Here is a 25056-nt window from a genome sequence, read left to right on the forward strand (position 1 = left end):
TCACCCAAGGAGTGTCCGAGTCGAGTCCGAGTCATCATTACCTGTGTTCGAGTCCGAGTCCAAGTCCGAGTCACCCAAGGAGTGTCCGAGTCGAGTCCGAGTCATCATTACCTGTGTCCGAGTCCGAGTCACAAGTCTTCATGTATTAATCTTTTTGGATATATGTGTTGAAATGTAGCTGCTCCTCTACATTGCTTTTATCCTGTCATGTTATACTAATCTGTCTATTGAACTGCTGTGAAGCGAGTTTGGCTACAATTCTTGTAATAGGTGCTATACAAATATAAAGCTTATTACTAATATTAATATCATTATTATTATTATTATTGTAAATTACCTTTAATATGTCTAACTATATTTAAAATTAGTTACCTTTTAGAGAAGTGATTATATTTGTATGCCAATATTTTCCTATGGTAAAGTTTTAGGTTTGCACTTTTATTTTGATAGTAATAAGATCGGGACTTTTATTTTGAAGGAACTTTTACCAGTTAAATCGGTAAATCGATTTACCAATAAAGATTAAGCCCCAGAAAGCACATTGCTACTTAGCATGTAAAATGACGCCTAACTGCATGTTAAGTAGCCATGTGCTTTCGTGTTATCGGCTGAATCTTTATTTATTGATTAGATCACGTTACTCTGATGATAGTGTTCAAGACAGCCTATATGTCTGGTCTGAACTCGATCCTTAGAGTAATGTGTTACAGTTGGAGGTATTGTTTCCGCACGGACATATATGTTCGTGCCGAAACAAAACCCCCAACTGTAGTTCCATGTGTGAATTATGTGTCAGTGTGTTCATAAGTGATCACCACAATATCATCATTATGATAATAACAGGTGTCAGGTATAGTGACAAGTACAGTTCACTATGAGGTAAGGTGACACTTCCCATTACATATTATTAAAGTGTGAGATCTCTTTACGTAATCATTATAACTAAATCCTTAACTAAGACATTACTGACATCTACAATCAGGAAAATGACTACATGACTAACAGGATGCAGCAGTTCACTGATTGTAGCATTGATCTTAATGATGTTACAAAACAGCTGCTACTAATCTGTAAGAATTATGCGCTTTAAGAGACAGGAAGTTACTTTAATGAACAAGTTTGCAGAGACGGCTGCTGACATCCTTCTGTCCACACTGACAGCACTGACGATTTGCCCAATTAGAGAAGCTGATTATCGTCCTATCGGCTTATTAACTCAAACATGCGCGATGAACCATTAAAGTAAAACATGAAACTGTATGAAGCTTGATGCAAAATATGCTTTCATGCCATTAGCAATGTTTTTTAATGTGCATTCAATTAAAAACATCAATCTCAAATGTTCACTGTACCCATTGAAAAAAGTCCAGCAGTATTTCATTACCGGGCAGGAGAAACGGCTTCTCATTAATGTGCAAATTATGCACGGCAAGTCGGCAACTATTCCACTGTAGTAAAAGGTGTTGATGAGTGACAGCAGGAGCGGCTATGAATTAAAAATATTTTTATAATGGCAAAGCTGTCACATCAGTAAATACTAATTTGTGAGGATGCAATCTAATACAGCGTGGCACAGATGTCAAGCAACTGACTCCATTACCAGAACAACAATCTAAAAAGACGCAGGTAATTGGCAATTTTATCATTTAATGTGAGTTGTAAAAAAAAAGGGAGAGATGGGACCAGGCTTTGAATCCAATAATTTATGTGATACACATAGTTGGGTGCATGCAAATAAACTGCTTCAACCAAATTAACGATGTCTAATAGACTCTGTATATTCACTGTGTAAGCAACCAGGGATCAATAAAGTACCCTATTACTTTTTTTGGATGACAGACAGAGCTGAAATGTTCTTTCACAGAGAGAAGCTCATGAGCGTGGGACAGAACCACAGCGTTAGCAGCAAGAGCAATACAGATACAGATGTAGTAGGATAATATATGAACAGGACATAATGGTTACAAATACAAATATTTGTATCTTTATATTGTTTATTTATTATTGTTGACTTAATTGGCCAACTGCTAACTTAATAAATGGTTTGGTCATAACAATGTAAAGAAATAGTTTCTGTTACACATTTCTAAAGCACAAGGTGACGTCTTCAAATGTCTCGTTTTGCAGGAAAATGGTTGTATACACTAAATAAATGTTGTTTATTATTACATTAGACAACATAAAAGCACCAAATCCTTTTAATTCAAAAGCTGGAACAACAATTGTTTGGAATTTGTGCCTCAACTTGGAAAATAATAAGCAACTATTTTGGTCTTTACATTTTTAAGAGAGACCCTATGATTGTTTAGTTAAAAGTCAATGTAATAAGCAACCAAGTAAACTCGAAAAGGTTTCAAAAACGTTGCATGTTTGCTACAGTTCCTGAAGAACTTGTGTAACTAGATGCTGTTCCCTTTGACCAGGCATCAGGCCTGAAGTCTGTCTGTGTTTCATTCGGTTTTGGTGACGATCATCAGCGGTGACACAGGGAGCCAAAGACCCACGAGAGCAGTCACAGATCACCTGCTCCTAAATGGTGCCAACAGTCAGACCTCAGATGCTACAACTCAAATCTGATACTTCTATTTTCTCTTATTTCTTCCACTGAAAAAAAGACACAGTACACAAAAATGTGGTTACGGTTGAACTGAAGTGATGTCACAGCCCTTTGCATTAACTTTATCAATAAATAATTAACTACACACTGTTATTTTTGTTTATGGACGATACTTTAAAACAAATTCAATCTTTTTTTAACGTTTTGATTCGAACACATATAGTCGGATATTAGTTTTAAACCCATTCGCTGTAGAACAATTCTGCTTTGATGTGACACATTTGGAAAAGTAATAACATTTGTAACAATTCTAATTAGAATGAGACGGAGTCCCTCATGAGAAGTAATTGGGAAATGTTCCTGCAGCGTTTCCACAAAGTGAATAAATCTACAGCAGTAGTGCAGCAGGGAGCAGGACCTATGTTTGTAATGTGATAAATTCACAGCATGCAAAAATGTCATGGGCTAATCTATTGAGACTTCAAACTGGAGTGAGGAGTGTCACGGTACAGAATTAAGATAAACATGGAGGTTAATGAAATACGACGGGTAGGTTCATAAACATGCTATATTAGTTTAACTTTCCGTCATCCATTATGCATTTCATTCAAACGTTGTTTATCATAAGCAATTTGCATGACATTCAGCTCTCCTGCGGTGCTCCTGTGTGCGACAAACATATCAAATGATTCTCAGATAAAGCTAGATAACCATCAGGAAAAACAGCAGATGTCACAAGAAGAACATCTGAAGTCAACATCAAAACGTGAACTCCAGAAAGTTGCCAAAAAATCTATTCATTTTCAACAATACATAACAATTCAACAGAGAATTCCTTAATACAACAGAGAAAAAAATTCCACACTACAGTATTGTGCCGCTCTCTAACAGATTCACTGGTTCACTGACAGACCAACGGAGACTAATTTAAAGAGTTCATCTTAAAGGTTAAAGCGACAGATGTAAAGCAATATGGGCAGCGATGAGAAGAAAACAGAAACAAAAACAAACACTGAACAGACTGCTATAATTTAGTGCACTTAGTGTCATTCACCCACTATCTCAGACACACTTATTTAAAGTAGAAACACACAAGCACAAGATGCATCACTGAAGAGCAGCTCAGGGTCCACTTAACAGGAATGGACATTTATGCGATTTGAGCCAAACAAGTCTAACTCTTTTTTACAGCCCATTTGATTAATATTCAGCACGTCGGGTATGACAGGAGGTTTGACAGGTTTCCCCGATGCATCTCGTCTAATTTTCAATTCAGTTAGTAGAGGATAAATACAATCTTTAAATACACAAATAATACAAACACTTATGTAATCAGGCTTGAAGAAAAACACATAAAATGCCATGGCAAGATAAAATGGTAATGAAACGACATATTTGTTTTGGTTCAAATGTTTCCAGAGGCATTTGTCACATCCTTCTCATTATATTACATGTTTCCTATGTCAACAACTAATAACTACAATAGACTATAACTACTACTACTACTACTATCTGTAATACTACGTGCAACAAAAAGTCATTTGGTTCTTTCTCGGTTGGCTCAGTCCCCTCGAAATATATCTGAAAAAGACTAATTAACAACACACGATGCCAAAGCAACAAAAGCAAAGACAGAGGATTAATACAAATTGTGAATGCTTTGCTTGCCAAGTGAGGATGGATCAGATGGCGACTTGGATACCAGGAGGATATGAGGAAAGCCTCCAGCTTCAGGAGGAAAACAACGCAGCGGATCCAATATGTACTTGGTCTATTCTTCAGAGCCGGTTAAATCAGATGGGAAACTGAACAGCTGTGCAAAATAATTGATCCCACATGTGATGTCAAGCATGCAAGCTGTCTCAGTCCAAAAATCTGAGAGGTTAGAGCTCTCAAAAACAAACAGCAGGGACATGAGATTGGCGTCCTAGGATTTACTGTTTAGCCTCCATCGTGTTAAGATTGAGGATTTGAAACTGCCTCCATTCCTTTAATCAGTTCTAACCAATGCTATCCAAACTGGTTTCAAGACTAGAAATGGCTGTAATCAACACAATGAATGAGCTTAATCATGACCTGGGGAGAACTCCATCAGCACAAATACTTTCTTGTGTTAACCCTTCATTTCCGTCTAATGTATGATTAGGGTCGGAAGAAGTTATAAGAATTAAGCATTCCTTATATCTTAACCCTGGTCTTTTCTGTGTGAGCAAACTCTTTTCTAAGGGAAGCATTTTCGAAGAAAGAAAGTGTCATAGACATATTCACAGTCTTTCCTCAGAAGATTCACTGACAGAAATCTCTAGAGTGACCATTATGTTCTGAGGGCCTAATTAATTTTGTCCTAAGTGCTGTCAGTGCTAATGCCCTCCATTGTTCTCTGGAGGATATGGAGAAGAAAAGGAAAGCATAACCTATCTATCTGTACAGTGTGGACTTTTTTTTATCAAAATAAATCTAGCAGGCAGCCAGAGGGAGATCCCCGTCAGATGACTGTAGGTTAGGACAAAGATGATGGCACACACCAGATAATGAAAAACTCAGGCAATGCCTATCAAAGGGGCCTTCTGGTGTTAGACGTTTTTAAGAGATAATTATTCATATATACAATTATGTTTTAGATTTAAAACTGAATCTTTGAACATTAGAGAATACTTGGGGTGAGAAGGCTCTCCAGTGTTTCCTGGACTCTATTATCCAGCCAGCTTGTCCAGTGCGAGGGAGTTTGCCGTTTAACAACACAGCCAAACTCTTGTTTAGTTCAAGAGGTACATATTGAATGTGTCTATTGATGCCCGAAGGACAGCTTGACACCCTCAAGAGAAAAACAGGCTGGAGAGCTTTTTTAAATCTGTTTTTCTCTTCTCTTTGAAGTTTAAACTGTCAGAAAAAAAGACCAAGCCTCAGAAGAAAGCTGTGTAGCTGTCACTTGTGTTGTGGTTTAGGCAATAACAGTGCTGTTAGTCCTCGTAGCTTGTTATATTATGCCATGCTTGGAGAGAAAACATCTTTGATGGTCATGGTTAATCAACAGCTAGAAAAGTCCTAAAGCAAAATGTAAAACAACAAGTCTATAACAGACACTGCTGTTTATTTTACTATTCAGCCTCCTAAAAATAAAGCGAACTTCCATTGAACTTCAAAGGAGTTGAACAACAAAAACGTCATAAAATAACTAATTTGCCGTTCAGTAAATTGTGAACATACGTACATCCACATGTTACCACATGGAGGGCTACAACTAAGATTTTGTGTCATTGCCTGTTAATTATCTGATGAATCACTTGGCTAATACAAATTGTTGACCAAGTCCGAAATGCTCATTTTGTCCAACCAACAGTCCAGAACTCAAATAAAACCAGCTTACAATCATAAAAGGCTAACATGCTAACTATGGATGGCATTAATTTGGATGGCATTAATTTGGCCTCCAGTGAGACTGTAAGGAATCTTGGTGTTATATTTTATCAGGTTTATCCTTTAACGCCCACATAAAATCAAACTCAAGGACCGCCTACTTTCATCTACGTAACATTGCAAAAATCAGGCATATCTTGCCTCAAAACGATGCAGAGAAACTAGTCCATGCATTTGTTACTTCAAGGCTGGATTATTGTAACTCTTTATTATCAGGGTGTACCAATAAGTCAGTCAAGTCGCTTCAGCTGATTCAAAATGCTGCAGCTCGTGTACTAACCAGAGTTAGGAAAAGGGACCACATTACTCCTGTTCTGGCTGCCTTACACTCCCTATAGAACACAGGATAGAATTTAAAATTCTTCTTCTCACCTACAAAGCCCTTAATGGGCAGGTGCCATCTTACATTAAAGAACTCATTATACCCTACTGTCCAACTAGGGCATTGCGTTCCAAGAATGCAGGGTTGTTGGTTGTTCCTAGAGTCTCTAAAAGTACAATGGGAGCCAGAGCCTTTTCTTATCAAGCTCCACTTTTGTGGAATCAGCTTCCAGTTTGTGTTCGGGCGGCAGACAGCCTATCCGTTTTTAAGAGTGCGCTTAAGACCTTCCTTTTTGATAAAGCTTATAGTTAGGGCTGATTAGATTCAGCCCCTAGTTTTGCTGCTTTAGGCTTAGTTTGTCGGGGGACATCTTACTTCTTCCTTCTGTCTGTACATGTGTACTCTCATGTTCCGAATAACCCAGCTTCCCCCAAATTTATTTTTGGTGTCTATCTACGCCGGGATCCTGAGTCGTGGCTGATCCTGTTGCTGTGGTCCTGAGTCCTGGATCGTGAGCCCTGGATCCTGAGTCGTGGCTGTGCCTGTTGCTGTGGTCCTGGATCCTGAGTCTTGGACTTCGAGTTGTGGCTGAACCTGTCTCTGCGGTCCTGCCTGACTCTCATCATACTACTTCCCTGATGGCTCCAACAGGATTGTTGACATCCTCATGGATTCATCTTCTTATTATAGACAAATGCATTTCCAAACATTTGGTCTACCTATGTTGTAAAATGTATAATCTTTTCGATTTACACACGGCATCTATTGCACGTCTGTCCGTCCTGGGAGAGGGATCCTTCCTCTGTTGCTCTCCCTGAGGTTTCTCCCATTTCCCCCCGTTGAACTGTGGGGTCTCTTTGGAGGTTTTTCCTTGAACGATGTGAGGGTCTAAGGACAGAGGGTGTCGTATTGTCATACTGATATTCTGTACAAACTGTGAAGACCACTGAGACAAATGTAACATTTGTGATATTGGGCTATATAAATAAACATTGACTGATTGATTGATGGATTGAAGGATTGAATTAGAAACCCGAACCAGATAATTAGTGGCCCTATTCTTAAGAAATAAAAAAACAACCTCAATATGATATCAATTATGCTAGTGAGTTCATATCCAATCACCCAGAATCTATACTTAGTTTATGTAATGAGAAATAATTACCATTGCACTGAAAAACAACATCCACCCAAGAAGACAAAGAGATTTATCTGAAAGCTAAAGCAAATAATTAGCAACCCTAATTTTGATTGGGAGGACCCCAGACATATTCCCTTACTCCCTTAGTTGGAGTTCAAACATACCCACATTCACAATTAGAAGTGCTTGCAGTGTATCAACACATACTGTACACTATAGCAGTTTGTCCACCAGGCAAAGATTCTTGTGAAATACAATGAAAATAGAAACATTATAAGTTCCTCAAAATCAATAAAACATATAAATGCATGATACAGACAATAAGGAAACTGGCCTGTAGACAGAGAGAAGTAGAGTCTCCAAGTGTATTCATTACACAAAGATCTAGGCTAAAGACACAATAGCACACAAATCTCTTTATCAGCAGTTCCACAGAAGCCCAAGAGACTTGAGGCTACTTCTGGCAGCAAAAACATCTGGTAAATCTATGAGTATGGCCTGAAACATGACCAACTGGAAAATATTCCAACTGAAAGAAGTGGCTTGGATTTAGCAGAGTCAGCTTACCATTCTGTGTAGAGAACTAGAGTATGGCAGGAAAATTAATCTTTGTGACACGACAAGCCCTGTGCCCCCAGGAACTACATGGAAGAAGCTATAGGTAGATAATGAAAGAATGGGTCCATCATGGGGATTTGTATATAATGGCGTATATGGGTCATCAGCACCATTGTTGCCTTTAAAAAGACCTCCTACTTAGCTGGGAAATACCACTGAGCTCCATAACCAAGGGGTATCAATCTAGTTACAATAGATACACTACAAAGTGCATTGGCAATTTTAACAACCCCAGAAAACAGAAATGTTGTCCTTCAAGTAATTCATCATTTGTAGTAGGGAACTGACTAAGAAATGCATTATTTAGGACAATGAGCAGCATGTTTCTGGTCTAAAGTTAGCTATAGCCAGTATGCTGATCCTTTATATGAATAGTATCTCTGGAAAACAAGTTTGAGGTCCTGAATTTAGCCCGGTCCACCCACCCACTCCTGAGCAGTTGTCAAAGCACCATGCAGCTGACAGCATCTTATCAGCAGCTGCCAATTACAACATGGGAATCTTATCAGCGTTAGCCGATTAGAACCAGGGGAGTTGCTGTGAGGAAATGTCAACAGCTCACTGAACTTGCCAGAGCTCTTCTCCTTCCATGCCTCTCCATCCAGGCAGCTTTCTGTGAGTCTTCTGTCACAGTAATAACTGCCAGTACAATGTTGTGACAAGAAGGGCTGAAGGTACAGCAGGGTTATGAAAGAGCAAGCAGCCCAGAGAGACTTCAAACTTCCTGAAAAATGCAATATTTTAGTACATTTTTGACAGCAGAGGACTTGAAATACATTCTTTCATTATTCACTTGTCACCATGTAGGTGGGTGTTCAGACTGAAAACAGAAGCTAACACAAGATATTAAAAACTAAATCAAAGATAACTCAGAAGTGTGGAACACAATAGATCAGATTTTTGTTGTACAAGTCATGCTTTTCAGACGGATTACAGTGTTCGACATAGAGATTAGTTTATCCTTTTCACAGCTTCTTCACTTCTCGCCTAGGCGATATGGAGAACATCTAATATCACAATATATTTGACCAAATACCTACATATTGCAAATATATTGTAGGGGTTACTATTGGTGACAGTCATCAGTATTGTGGATACGATGACTAGGTTGGTAAAAGCAAGTTATAAAACAGCTAGTTGAGTCTGGTAAGTTTACAAAAGGATTGCATTTTTGTTCATTGAACTAAATGAATCCAACAAGATCCCAGAAAGTTATTAGAAACACATTTTTTTATAAAAAGTACTTCCTTGTATCACTGTATCAAATATACGTTGGGGGAAATGTATGAAATATTCAAAATAGTAGCAACATGATAACATTCTTAAAGGGTGGCAAGAAAAAGATGGCAATACTGTAGGTGATGCTTTTCCTGTCACTTCAATAGCTGTGTGTCTGTATAAGAGCCATTTCTTTCATCATCAATTGCATCATTGGTCGTGAAACTAAATGGAGACAAATAACAGTATGGCCTGGTTTTAAGATTTTAGCAGATCTCCACAGAGTGATGGAGCATTGAATGAATCATGGTCTAGTGCTTTCTCTGGTAAAGCTTTCAGAATGGAGGTCATTGCAGTTATTTCAATGGATCATCTTCTCTGTAATGGCGGAATGGTTGACTGGAGACATGAGAGATACAGTACCTGCAGTGGCAGCAACATGGAGCAGAACCTCTGATGCCTAGTAAACCCTTCTTTCTACGGAGCTGATAAAATAACAACAGAACAGCAAAGAGCTTTTTTTCTGTGGGGTGTGATAGTACACATTTCTGCAGTACATTCACAGCAAGGGTTGACTGCTGCGCCCCCAATACCAAGGCTTTGAGTGGGAGCAAGGGCAGACCTTGACTATCTTTGTATTCAGTGTGCCTCAAGGCTCAACATGTGTGTTCACGCATCATTGCTCACACAGAGACTGAGACATCTTGTATTTTAATCAGATTTCCATCATATGCCTGCAAAATCATTTTAATTTTGTAAATATTTGTACGGATCACACACCTCTGCTTTCTTTACCACAAAAATAGGAAGGAAAGCTTTTGTGTTTAAAAAAAGTCAACAAAAGTAATTTATGAATTTCATATATATGTTGTCCATTGTCAGTTGTCTTTGTTCTTAACTTATTATAGTTTTTTTGTATCTTTTTATATTATGACTAATCCTTGGATTGGTTAGTTGTATTGTTTTAATATTTAATACCAGTCTTAGTCAGATCTCGGTGAAGGAGAAGATTCCAAATGCAATAGGACTTACCTGGTTAGGTAACTAGAAAAGGTACCACAAATACATTTGGCAAAAGAAGAGAGGAGAATACATATGCCTGAAAGCAAAACAAGACCCAGTGCAATAAGGTAAAGTGAAAGACAGAAGGTGTGAAGTTGATACACACTTCAGCTTCCCTCCCAGTGGCTTTGACAAATGGCTCACATTGTTCTGTCCAATGCCATTACAACACACTTTGGAATTAAACAACCACTGTGCTGACTTTAGATTAAAACCATTCGTATAATACAATCACAGCAGGGGGAAGTCAGGCCAAGCAGTGTATCGCCAAAAAGGTTGTTAACAAAGCCACCGCTGTTGATACCAACATCATCATGCGGCCTCAACAATAAATAAGAACGGACACATCAAAAAGCAGAGACTTGCTCCCACTATACAGTCTGTCAAACTGTAGTCAGGCCAAACACCATCTGCATTTCTCATTGGATCAGTATCATTGGCATGTATATAAATACATACAATACATATACTGCAGTGATAAATAAAAAAATCATTCAATATACGTCATTGACATGCTCCACTTGGGTCCTTGCAGTTCTTTTTAGCGATGCCAGTCTAGATTTCCCATAGCTACAGTGTCACTATTGACTTCTTCATTATTCTACTTTATGTCCAAATACATCACTGTAGGCTGAGATAATTAGGTCTTCCATTTCCAAGAGAGAATGAATGTCCTGTTTCCAAAAGTGTACAGTATATCACCGGTGGTTTCCCATGTGTAGAACCAGTGTACACAATGTACAAAGTGGTACTGTAAAGGTGATTTCATTAAGTTTACATACTGTCATCTCGCTAGTCTACGGAAGAGGATTAGGGCCACATAAAACATTTTTTTGTGAGGATTTGAAAAAAATATTATTATTTTTTGTTCTGAGAAAAAAGTCAGAATTCTGACTTAATCTCAGAATTCTGACTTTTTTCTCAGAAATACCGGTAACTGTAGAACCAGCTTCACTGCGATTTACACATTGCAGTAGGCAACAATGGAGGACGTGAGTGAATTTCTGCGCGCCAGAGGGGTCCAAGAGGAAACCATAATAAGTCATTTTACAACCATCTGCAATGTGTAAATCGCAGTGAAGCTGGTTCTACAGTTACCGGTATTTCTGACTTTTTTCTCCCAAATAAAATGTTTTTTTTTTGTTCTGAGAAAAAAGTCAGAATTCTGAGATTAAAGTCAGAATTCTGACTTTTTTCTCAGAACAAAAAAAAAATGTTTTTTTTTCAAATCCTCACAAAAAATTTTTTTATGTGGCCCTAATCCTCTTCCGTACTAGTCCACCTACTCATAAGGACGATATCCACTGGCCAACAACTACTAGAAGAGTAGGAGGAAGATACTGATTAAAGATCGAGTGCATCATAAGTTATTGTTGGAGAAGGTGCCGGTTTAGCATATAATTAGTCTTTGAGAGCAGAGTATGTTTGCTCTTCCTACACACCGTAGAGACGCCGTAAGAAACTTGCAGAATCTTAGTAGAGACTTTCTCCTGATCCATGAAGTATTTCAAACCTTCCGACAAAAGCTACCTGTATGATGAAAGTCTGCGTTTGTCTTGGCTGCTGTTGCCAGAGAGAAGTGAGATTGGTACCCTTTAAAAAAAAAAACACGTAGGTACTAAAAAAGTCTGGTCACGATCAGCGAAGTAAAGGCTGAAAGAGATGGGGACTGGGAAACAGAAAATAAATCAGCAACTAGATTGGAAATCATGATCAACATGTCTGTATTTGAAGAAATTAAATAGGGTTCTTGAAAATTGCAGATGCCATTTTTCACTATTTTTCTGACATTAGATGAGAATAATCAGTTTTTAATAAGTATAATGAATCAATAGTCTTAGCTATTATATCTATTTAAAGTTTATAGCATGTCTTGCTTTTATCTTTTTAATGATATAGTATTTCGACTATCACTCCTTGGTACAAGAATATTTATACACATCTACAGTTTGTTTTTGCTTGTTTTTCTTTACTTGTTTTTAAGAACACTGCATTTCCCTTGACAAGAAATGTGGTGTATAAATAAAGTGGTGCTTGCTTGCTTATATACGGTATGTGTTTCTTTAGAAGGAGTCAGAAACATAGGGTCAGCTACAGTGCAGATCTCCAATGACATTTTTATTGAGCTTTGGCAACAACATAATAAAAATAGTCTAGTTTGTACTACCTGTCACAATGTGATCCCACACTCTGTATCCTAGTAAGTCTTTGTGATAGCCTGCTCAGAGTCACTGACATTAACAGACAGTCTCTTGGTTGGGTATAAGCTGGTACAATCATGCATTATGTATGGCCGGGTGGCGCTCTATGAGTACAGTTTAACAGGCCTCCCGATGCCAAATGAGCTGCAAGGATGACAGAGTGGAAAAACATCACTGGGGTTTTCCTGTCAAAGAGTTCTGGTAATAACTAGATACCCTCAAGTGAAGGAATCTGATCAAGCAATAAGTGGACACTGTTTATTGATTAGCCTCGTTAAAACTTCCCTTACATACCCCAACTAGATGTCTGCACCAAAAGCCAGTGTGAGAATCTAACCAGGTGTCGAAAAATGTAAATGCATATCCATCATAGATGTAAACTTTACTTTTCGTTATTGTTACTAGCAGTCTGTAGAAGTAGGTGCTCTAATCCTCTGCCCCCATGGTTTGCCCCCCTGTGATAATGGCTAAAATGACTTAATTGGAATTAGCTTTCTTTCTCCCTGTTGAGAGCGTTTGTATCACCAAACAGCTCCAGGCATTTCAACACAAGACATACAGAAGGCACACCTAGCTGCTGTAACATTAATTATATGTATTAGTTCTACCACTGACCTGGCTGTGTGGGTGAGATAGCATTGATCGTGTGTGTTGAGGGAGCAGCATGAGTAAGAGCCCACACGCACAATAAATGTAATTAATCCATGTGTTTATGTTTAAGGATAGATGTTATCAAACTCTTGCTTGACAATCATTGTTGTGATGAAGTTATCTTCTTTTGTTGATTTAGGCAGTTATTGATGTATTCCCACCAGCCTCTGGACCGGAACAGGGCTGATCGTGATTTGCATGTAGCCTGGGAAAACTAAGAGAGCCTTTAATCAGATTAGCGACCTGGCTAACAGAGACGGACATATGGGGCTAAGTGTAATTACACTTACGCCAAAGTGTAATTGGTGCCTTTGTTGATAAACAGAAAGTTACTATATTTATTATTCTGTAACCATTCAAAATGTTCTGCTTTCCTTTGGCATACACTGTAAGTAAAAATAATATAGTGGGGGTTTGATCTGATGGTTGAATACCACAAGGACTCTCATGGTTTAACCTTGGGCTGTGGGAAATTAAAACAAGCATTTTATAGACAAAACGATACAATACAATAATCATGCCAAAAAGCTATTGTAGCATATACCATTTTTTTGGATTTGTTTCTTTTTACTCTTCCTTTTTAAATGGAGGTAAACATCTACCAAACAGTATTTGAGGTGTGCATCCAGTCATCCTTTCACCTATCAGAGCACTACTCTCTTCAGCACTACAACGTTTACAATGTCCTTTCACAGAGCCATGTGGATAAAAGTGGGTTGTAAAAAGGTGCCAGGATGACGAAGGAGACAAGAGGCTGAGGAAATGCTCAGCACATGGGTTCAGAGCAGTAATGTCAGGCAGTGAGAGGCAGCTGGTGTGGATCAGTTAACCCGGCTGGAGGCTGAGAGGGAAGACAGAAGGATGGATGGAGAGGTGTTGAAAGAAGAAGAGAAGAGCCGTGGGGTCTCTGTGATGAACATGCTGCTGTGAGCATAACACAGGGTGATTCCTACAGCTCCTCACTGAGGTAACCAAGGTGAAGTAGCACAGACAAAACCAAAAAAAAAAAATAGACAGCAAAAGCGACATTTTAGTATTGGCTATGGTTTAGTCCCAATACTGTACTTATTTCTGTAAGTTTTCCCTGATGTAAATACATAAACAACTACTCAATCGTTGCATACGTGTAATGTTATGCCGAACATGTCACCTCCTGTATAATGTGGTGTCATGTTGTATCAGATCAATGTGCAATCTTCAATTAAAGTAGAGGGAAGAAGGATTGTAATGTGGGCCCAACATCCTCCTCTTACAATTTAAATGAGTTCAGAAACACCAGAGGCTAGATGAAACCAAATGTTGCTTCCTGTATAGGAGAAACAAAGCTCTCCCACAAAGACAATATCAATAATTCATCAGGTAATCCGACCTATCCGAGAGAGCGGTTACTCCTTGGTGTTTTGGGCCCTCTCAGACGTACAGAAATCTGACGGTCGCTGCTGGATTCACGACAAACATTGTAGATGATACCTCTCAACATCATTCACATGTGTAATTAAACCCTCTGAGCCCTTACATCTTTGGCCATCCTTTTTTGTTAGAGAACATTCCCTTAACAGGAGGAAATGACAGTTTTATTTCAATATAAGGGAACAAGGGCTTAGAGGGTAGAAATAGAGAGGAAGGGCTGCTGGCTTTTGAAGACATATGTAATTAAAGAGTTCTTGATATTAAATCAACCTTATTTGTCTTGATAGTATGAATAATCACAAACACAATAGTGGACAAAAAACACAGGTTTCAGATATAATACTTGGATTTATAAATAAATACAAATGTTAGGTCTTTTAGTAGTGACTCTTTTAAAAACCCAAGGTGACTCGAATTGTCTTGTTTTGTCCAATTCATATTTAAAAACCACTAATATTACATTTGATATATTGCCCGTGCAGCAATGGTGTATGAATGTGTGTGAATGTTAGTTCCCTAGACCAAGTGGCACTGCTCTGGATGAATGAGGTGTGAATGGGTGAATGACTCGTAGTATATAAAAGCCAATGAGGGGTCTTAAAGACCCGATAAAGCGCTATATAAGTACAGCACATGTACCATCTGTATACCTGAAACAATCAAACCATTTCAGTTTTGGCTAGAAAAAAATGAAATAGTTGGCATTGCATTTTCTTTCAGTTGACTGGTATACAGCATTAAGAGCATACATATACCAGCAAACAACTATCTGTATAGATATTGATGCAACACTAACTGTTTTTTAATCTCGCCTGTAGGCTATGTCCATCAGTTTAGCTAAGTTAAAGATAAAAACCAAAATGGGATCTTAGAATATTATTCAGAAACCCTGCCAGGGCCCAAGCTATTTGGCCCTAAGGCTGAGGGACTAAGAGAACAACTCAACTAAGTGCTAATTGTTTATCTTCCCTACACTGTTGCTGTGTATACATAATAATAGGAGGGAAGCCATGTGCAAAACAATGCTCCCGTTTGCTTTGGTTAGGCAGGTTTCGGTTTTTGTATTAGAATCTTTTCCGATCTCGACACATTAGCTTTGGCGTGAGTCCACAGACGGAGCAGAGCGCCTTCTGGCAACGTGAATTATTTAGATCTCATTTGTTTGTAGGCTTTTCAAGATGGGGTGAAGTGGCACTAAATCCTTGAGCACTGCGGCGTGCAGAGGGGTTAGGATGAGCAAGAGAGCACAACTAAAGATGATGGAGGTTATAAATGGGAAAAGGACATTTATTTTTCCATTTTGTGATGATCAGTAGAATAGATGGAGGATGAGGATTGGGATTTCCATGTTGACCTGGACCACAGCGAGGCATAAATATGAGGATATTGCGAAATAATAATGCTACCAAGGCGCTGTCTGATATTCTGAATGTATTAATTTAATTATATTTAAGATTTTTATGAATTTAGAATTAATATCTTGTTGGACAGATGGTTTGTCATAACAACCACTTGATGGATATTTATTGACATTACCTAGACTTAACTTACACGATAATTTGCAGAAAATGATTGATAGTGAAAATAATTGTTGGATGAAGGTCCGCTGTGTATACCATATTACCACACAGACATGCAGCAATGTGCAGTCCTCATCTGTCCCAGAGCATGGACGAGTATGTTCTGACTGAAGCTTACTGAATCCCAGATGGATAAGAGAGGCAGGCCCTTCACAGCTTGACACACATGTTAAATCACTTTTCTCTCCTTGAGGTCAAACATATATGGTCAAGACACACAGTACTGCAGAAGCTGCAGGGGGGGGGGGGGGTCGAGTTGTCCATTCTTGTTCTGTGTTTCTGTGACTATCTAGTTGCGCACGCTACTAAAGAGACGCGCTACCATGGAAACCAAACAATGGTGTAGCTGTAATAAAGTCCGAGTGGAAACAGTCGTGTGTAAATCTGATTTTGTCAGAAATCGGGAGAAATGCGGGAGAAATATGAAACCGGGAGAGGGCTATGAAATCGGGAGTCTCCCGCGAAAATCGGGAGGGTTGGCAAGTATGGCCCCACATGGCTCAGACATCCTGTTTGTGAGCTAATGAGTTCACTTCTATCTTCAGTCTGTCATCCCCCGTCCATCAACATCACTCTAAATCTTCTGGGTCACTGGTGGCCTCAGCATCACAAAGACTGACATCATGCTGGAGCACGCCCCCCCCCCGACCTCAACACACAGCAATCAGAACACACACATACACACACCTCTCTAGGACAGCCATACATCTAAATGGACTGTCATCTCTGACAGCCTAAGTATCTCAATACATTATTTACCTTGCAATGGCTCTTTGCCTGCCAGTACTGGGTCAATGACATCACATTACTGTTTGTTATGCTCAAATCCATTACTTCCCAAAAAAAAGAAGCCACACTGCAGTTTAGGTCTGAGGTCGGGTTGCACCACACAGGAAATGCCAGTCAGACTGAAAACCATTCATCATGAAGGGGTCAGAGTAATAAATACAGGATGTGGACGACACACTACCGTAAGGGACCTTGTACTGACAACATGGTTTCAGATAACCCAATGCACGGACCTCGGCTGGAGTCACTGAGAATTGTCTTGCGTACACCGGTAAAAGTGCAGCAGCTAACTGGCACACACAACGTTTTTCTTTACACCACTCCCCAACTAAACAACATGCATTCTTATTTTCTCTTGCTCGATTACATTAACCTTTATGCTTTAGAATCAATAGCATGTTATTCAACACCTCTCTTTGCTCCAACTAAAGGTTAATGCAAAATAAATTGGATCGGTGAGAATACAATTATTTGAATTGCTAAAACTGCCATTCGTGATCAAATATAATGAATTGATTTCTTATGCACAGAAAAACACAAGTGGGGGAGGGATATCTTTAATCCTGGAATTGGAAATGCTTTCGACAAATCCATTTAGCCTAAGGTTTAAAAATATGCCTAAGCTCTGATCACTTCTCAATATATATTTTTTCAGTCAAACAACCTTGTTACAAGGGTACTTGAAACCCATTCAGCCAAAGGCCAAACACTCTCCTTCAAAGAGCTATTTCATACAAATAAATGTCTGCTGCACAGACACAGGCAGTTTCCAGTGGAAGCAGTCTATATGGTAAACTGCAGAAAACTTCTGTTGAATGCTTGTTGATCAGCACAGTCTCCTAGGATCCTTACAGAGTGATGCATGTCCTTAAGTTATATATGTTTATTTTATATGACATATACATTTTCAAAAGGTTGTACTGGTCCTTTAAGTAGGGCTGTTTTGGGCGTATGTTTGTACTCCTATTGACCTTACTAGACTGCAAAAGGTGAAGGGTGTTAGTTAAGGATTGCTGCAGGCACAGCAGTGTGTGCAGTGAGTAAAAACACACCTCATTACCAAAGTGACAGGACCTTTGCTTTCCACAGCTGTGGAGCCCCTCCCTCTCAGGTCTGAGAAAACCACTGGTAGAGTTTCTGACTTGTTACATGCAGCTGTTTTTCTGGGTTACTAGTTTGTTCATCTTGTGCATGTGCGCAGAGACACAGATCACAGTACAGCCCATAGTTGTTACACTATTCTACTGACAATCAAGAGAAAGGTAGCGTTGCTCCAACAAAGGCAGGAAAGAAGACATTTAGAAAACAGTACCGATTAAAAAAAATCAACTTTACAAATGTTTCATGAGTTTGACCTCAAGGACACACAAATGTGTTTAAGCAAATAACACACAACTATTTTCTTCATTTTTTTCTTGATTGAAAGTCTTATCTTATTGATGCATTTAATTCTGCCGTGTCTCCGTATCAACTTGCAAATCACACTTAACTTTGTTTTGAACTGCTTCACAAATGAGGATTATTATTAGTATTTTATTAACATAACAGGCGCGAGATAATGAAATCCAGCTTCTGCGGCTGCTAGGAACTGACATGTATATTCATTGTGAGAAGGGAAATCCTGCTCCACAAAAAAAAAGAGAATAATTTCCAAATCCCATTCTCTTCACCACCTGCAGCTTAAACACAGCAGGACCTGAAGGAACATGGCCATCTCCGGCTGTGTTGTAAAACTGATCAAAAAAGACAGTAAGGATAATCCGTGCAGTGTGCCTGCTGCCCCAAGGCACCACTTATTATGGATTGATAGAAGACACATAAAGAGCAAAGTGCATCATCTCCAACTTTTGAGAGAACAACAATAATGTTTGATCAACAAAGTCAACATTTTACCCAAAAAAAGAGTCAGAAAAACAATACATTTCCAAAAAGTGGTTATGATTTCCAATGGAATACATTTTCTCTCAAGCAGTTACTCAACTAAATAAAAATATCGAGTTAGTCACACTGAGTCTGAAGTTAGTGGACTCTATTTTTGAGGCTGGGTGAACAGAATATAAATTCAACTTCAAACGTTCCGTGTAAGTGTTGACAGGAGGTGAGGGCCTCTCGTCTAATTATGCATCGGGGTTGCTTGGTCTTGGAGTGGTGTTTTAAAGATCATCAGTAAATAATCTATCAGCACTGTGGCATTAAGTATGGAATAACATGGATTTCTCATGAGCCACATCAAACAGGCAGTTTGCCAGTTGCATTGTTAACTTCCTAACTAATTATTTAAACAAAAGACAGTTGGCTATTGGTTAAGTGTTTGAGTTGCTATGGATTCTCGCTGCATGCTGCACACATGCACAATGGATTATCAAGTGTAGTGTTAATTATAATGAGGAAAATCTATCCATTAGGTTACCTTTAACGAGACTCAATCAGCATGAGTGCTAATGAGTCGGAGCTCCATCAGAGCTGAAGTTAACTAGAAACCTGCTCTGTGCTCCGAGTGGAATCTCCCAAAAGTATTGAGTGGCAGCCATGACGTTCAAATGTTCTTTATACTGAGGAAAGGTGATTTAATACTGACTTTCTGAAGGCTTTTAGCATAGAGTACACTGGCTTATCTTTTACCAATAGAAAGGAGATAATGCTTTCCCACAATTCCTTCTGGCAGCTACATTGAAAACGCACCATCCAGCCATGAATTTAAATCTGCCTTCACTGTTTACTTTGCAAACATTTAAAACAAAAAAATCTTTCTGAGGAGGTGTGATTCTGTTTTGGACAGCAATCTTCATTTGACTTGAACACCATTGAGTTAGTCAATGTAGCCATACTCATTTGTTTGCTAAGTGTTACAAATAAAGAATAACATTTTCCTCTGTCTGTATTTGCAGTTGGATTGTCTGTGCATCTCTTTGTCTTTTCTCAAGTCCTTTTGAATTCGCTTTCACATCTTTCTTTGACTGGACTTTTCCTATCGAGATTAAGGAAAAGTAGTTACTAAAGGAAATCATTATTTTTGAATATTCGACCACAGCCCCATTCTATATAATTATGGTAGGAAAGTAAAAGGAACATGATTTTTCCAGATGGATTTCTCACAGAAAAAAGCTTTTTCTTGGCCATTTGTTAGTGTTACTGAGTTTTTTTGCACGTGTATGACAAAGACCTCAGCTGAAAGGCAGATTACACATTACTGTGCACCCTCAATCTGAACCCAACACAGTGTAGTCCCTCTAAAAAGTTGGTTTCCACAGCTGAACATTTGACAATTCAGAGACATTTTCACAGCAAAAACACTTTTCCCCTGTTCTCCCACTGTGCTCTAAACCCTCCAGCAAACAACAGGAAACATTGATTTGTTTCAGAATTACAACTTAAGAGATAAAGCAATGTTTCCAAATACATTTTTGGGGATAGTAGAAATCCGGTTACCAACTTTCATGAGCAGCTTTTCTTATGTATAAGGTTGTAAGCAGTGTTGCTAGAGTATATTAGTGAACTGCTTATGTTGTGTACTATACCGATGCTCGGCCCCTCAGGTTCCTTGAACACGGTAGAAATATGTACCTGGTACAGACCTAAAACATGAGGAGACTGTGCGGTTAAAGTCCTGGGTCCTAGTCTTGGTTGACCAATATTGTGAAGCCAGGTCTACACACTCACACTGCACTCATGTGTCATTTCGTTTTTACTCCTTCCGCTGAAACCAATACCCAATCATTTTGGACCATATCATAACATGACTCATAACAGTATGCATTTGAAAGAGTGATTGTGGAGAAAGCAGGATGATAACAAAGAAACCCTTTTAAGGTTTGGTAAAACATCGCAATACAGCAGCATTTCAAAGTGTATAAACAATATAAATAGCACCCTGCCATTATCAGGAAGTCATTTCATCATTCTGCATTATTTAATGTTATAAGCAGAAAGGTCTCCTAGGAGAATGAGGAAGAAGAGGAATGCTTTCATCTTAAGGCTTTCTGATTGGCTTTCATCAGTGAACACTAATACAACTATATACTACTGTGAAAATGTGTTCTGATCTTTGAATAATGAATAAGTATGACAATAAGACAATGGCAAAGAAAGAACCTTGTTGTACTAGACAGTGTGATTGTGCATAATAGTAATGATATTGTGACAAGTGGGAACTCATTGCTCATATTGAAATGGAATCTAACACAGAACAAAAACTTCACAGTTTGCGTTAATTAAGCAGAATTGATATGGGGTCTGGATCATTGTGAAAACAGGGCAGTGTTGGTAACATCAACTGAAGGGAGGTTGTGTTTTTAACACATCTGAGGAAATTAAAGAAACAGATTGGACATTTCCTATTTGTTTGGCAATCCTCCGTTACACATTATCCAATTATAATTTGACAAGGTCAGTGAATTTAATGAAATTAAACTTTATCAGGATAAACTCTTGCATGTGAAGATGTGAAGAAAGGATGAATTGTTGATTAGGACCGTGTTAATGTGGAGTATTAATCCAGTCCAATTAGCAACGCCAAAAAAATAAATCAGAGAGCATGCAACAACTCCTCTTCGTCTTAAGGAGCCTCTTTTTCTATTACTTACAAAGCAATTAATTAGTTTCTTCTTGAATTCTTTAATTAGAAAGTCTTTTAATTTGAAGAATTACCAGCAGCTAACTCAAATGACTATTTAATTATGTAGCAAGCTTCCTAACAGACAAAAACACACATGTGCACACAGGCACACTTCTCTCAGTGCATCCCTGTTTTTGTAACAGGTCAGTGAGAAAAAGCTAAAGGTGTGTTTGCGCTTGTGATTGGCAGGTCGTGTTGGCATGGTAACAGACAGTTAGGCACACAATCTCAGAGGAGCAGTTTCTGGCTGCAGCTGCCTGACCTCCAAACAGGCCAGACAACCAGAGCCGGAGGACATGGCAAGCTAATCAAAAACAATAAAGACTGAGCTAAGCCTTTTTCTCATAACGCCACCAAAATGACAGGATTATGCAACATTTCCCATCGCAGTTTTTTGATTTTGGTGGCAGGAAAGGAAGAGTGAAAATCTAGCTGTCGTATCAAAGCTTTTTGAATGTTGACAGTTAAGGCCACTTGCATATCAATTTGACGGGCAAAACGGTGAGGATTTGAGACCAGTGGTGCAACACTTGTGAGGCAGCTGTCAGTACCTGGAGGCAGGTTGGCTCTCTTCCTCTTCTTGCTATTCTCAGCAGTGTTTTCCAGAGGAGGACACTCTGTCACCAGCGGCCCACTGGAGCCGCTGAACTGGAGAGGGTCGTTGTTGGCTGATGGATCAAAGGACAGAGCGTTGAGTCCTGGAAGTCACAGAAAGCATAGAGAGCCACATTAAAGTCAATGAAGCCATGGCTCCTGACCAAAGGGGACACACTGTGAAACACGAAGAAAGAGAAAGCAACCTGAGGTTCCAGCGCTTCTGTGATGCTTTTTATGTCCAACCCTGATGAGATTTATTCAGACACACATTGATGAATAACACTAAAAGTGTCTCGAAGGTCGGTTGCATTTGTGGAGGCATAAATGCAATGGTCAGGATTCAGTACAACTACATACAATGGATAGCAATAGGATTTAGTTCGAATTCTTTAACTAACATTTTTAGATTACATTCTAGAGATCATTTGCAAAAACATTTTTTAAATCCATCAGTAAGGAGCCATACATGGATGGAAACTGTCAATTAATTATAAATGAATTACTCGATCGGCTAAAAAAGATAGAGATCAAATGGATGATGAATTTAAGATGTTAGTAAAAGCCTGATGCAGTTAGATTGATGGTTTTGCATATCAAATGTTAAAGAAAGTGCTACAAATCCCTTCATCTTAAATGATAGTTCAATCAAACTATTAGGGTTTTGAACTATTAAGATGTTACTTGGGCTTTCCAAAATGACAGTTTGCATTTTTCACTATGGTCTCAGCTATAAAAAAAGAATGTGTTGCAGCAACACATATACATAAGGATCTAATTTTGTGTACGATCACCATTCTGTACAGATCCAGGATAAATGGCTGCCCTCTGATCGATATGTTGGGCTTGTTCAGATACAAATGCACTTTCCTTTTCCCTAAATCAAGGTTAAATAAAATAAGCCAAAACCTAGAATAAGGATTTAGTAAATATAAAATGTGTGGTGAAAACACATTAAAATGTTTATGAGAAAGACTGCTGGAAACAATCTAGCGCTCTGTACCATATCAGCTCCAACAAAACAGCATTTCATCCTGATTTGATCAGGATGTTAAGGTAATTCCAAGTAAAGAGAAATTCAGACAAAGAAGTGCTGTATAATGAAGGCAATTTATCAGGTGTTTCCCTGGAGGCAAGGTTGTATTTAGCATTTTGATGTTGCTCACTGATATCTTACAATAACAGAATCAACAGTCGTATCATGAATACAAGACAAGAAGAACACTTCCATAAGTAATGAAAACAAAAACAATGTTCAGATTGCTCCAGAGTCCTTCATAAATGCAACTTAACGTGTGTTTGCTGCTTAATGTATTGGCTATTCTCACTCTTTAAAGAGTTGTGTTTGTGCTTATAATTCAGAGCAGGGTCCTGGGGAGACTCGGTACACTCATGAAAAATTCATGACACTTCTTTGTGCGAAGATTTGTTTTTCCCTCTATTGCACAACAGATCAGAAGTCTCACATTAATGTGGCTCAATCAGAGGTCCACCAGACCCAGTTTGTTCCAATCTCAGAGAGTGCTCTAAACGTCAAGACAAAATAACGAAAGATTTGAACTGTTAGGTCAGTGGTGTCTTTGTTCCATGCGATCTACTTTATGGAAATAGGACTCTTATTATGTTGAGGCACTGACAATTTGGAAGACTAGCCTCATCAGGTTGTGTTTTGTATTTGTTCTTGTTTAAGGCCAGACCTGCTGAGATGATGGTATTCTTATTTTGTATTGGATAATAGCAAAGACTGATCAGTACCGGTTAGGGTTAGAAAATAAAGAGAAACAGAAACAATGGGTAGGTAAAAAAGTTCTAAAGGAAACAAAGCGTGGCTTTAAAAAAGCAGAGTATGACAGCATAACAGATCTGTAACAGAAAGATAAAAGAATACTAAAAAAGGACTTATGTTGGCAAAAACCCACATTTTCTGTCTGCATGAGACACTGTTACATTTAGGCAGAGGGCTCTGTGTATTTGCTGCAGTCAGTCTAAATAGATCTTCCGTCTGAGCTCACAGTCCTTCAGTCGATCTCTACTCAGCATCCATCTGTCACACTTGAGCGGCAATAGCGCAGAGAGTGAAATAAATCCATTACTCTGCCAATGTTAACTCTGTCACCAATAAACAGCAACAGCTTACATTTAAAGAGACAGCCTTTTCAGACGATGGCATGAGAGTTGCCATGAAGCAAGGCCAAGAGAATCCATGGAAAGAGTGAAACAGAACCACACAGCGACATGGAAATACCAGTGTCATTGTCATTGACTTAATTTAGCTCATAGAGCTGGGTTTGCCCCAAACTGTCTCATAAATGGACTTATAAGAGAACTGGACTTTCTAATGTGGAATAAATGGAAACTAATGCAGAGGATGAATGAGGAAGGAGGACATGATGCAGTCAAATGTGTGATTTAATTCAGAGCTACATTTCTGAATGCATGCAGTACATTTTATGGGTATTTCAGTACCCTATTTTCACTATCACATTGCTCTCGAGTGCGTTACTAAAGTATAAAAGATTTGACGACGAATTGAAGAAAAGCCTTTTACAGATTCTGCCATTCTGCATCATATGTTGGCTGTTCATTGATGTTTGGAAAAATTAGTTAGTGTTCTGAACCAATCATTTGACAGTAAAGGCAAACAGCAAAAACATACGTTGATTTGGGTGGGAACACAGCTTAGAGCCCGAGTCTCTTTATGTGTGAGTCTGTATATTAAGAACATCTTTGCTGGGTCATCGCCCCTCTCTGCTGTGCTACTCCTTTGTCTGTAGGATGATGGATGGCGTGTTTAAGTTTCAACATCTGGCCGGAGGGAGGAGCAATGTCAGGAGTATGTCTCCCCAGGGTGGAAGGAAATTAAATACCAGGAGGCTGGGTG

General features: G+C 38.8%; 1 protein-coding gene across 4 annotated transcripts in view; it reads right to left on the bottom strand.

Moving 5' to 3' along the window:
* enox2 (ecto-NOX disulfide-thiol exchanger 2) overlaps nucleotides 1-25056 on the bottom strand; it is a 209660-nt gene that overhangs the window by 83697 nt on the left and 100907 nt on the right. For 2 of the 4 annotated variants that reach the window (XM_034208125.1, XM_034208126.1), the window contains one exon: nucleotides 22133-22279. The exons of the other annotated variants lie outside the window; for them this stretch is intronic. In XM_034208125.1, the coding sequence (XP_034064016.1) occupies nucleotides 22133-22279 (147 nt within the window). The remainder of the gene's footprint in view (nucleotides 1-22132; nucleotides 22280-25056) is intronic. 4 annotated transcript variants of the gene reach the window in all.

This window comes from Gymnodraco acuticeps, unplaced genomic scaffold, assembly GCF_902827175.1.
Source record: "Gymnodraco acuticeps unplaced genomic scaffold, fGymAcu1.1, whole genome shotgun sequence".
NCBI classification, from domain to species: Eukaryota; Metazoa; Chordata; class Actinopteri; order Perciformes; family Bathydraconidae; genus Gymnodraco; species Gymnodraco acuticeps.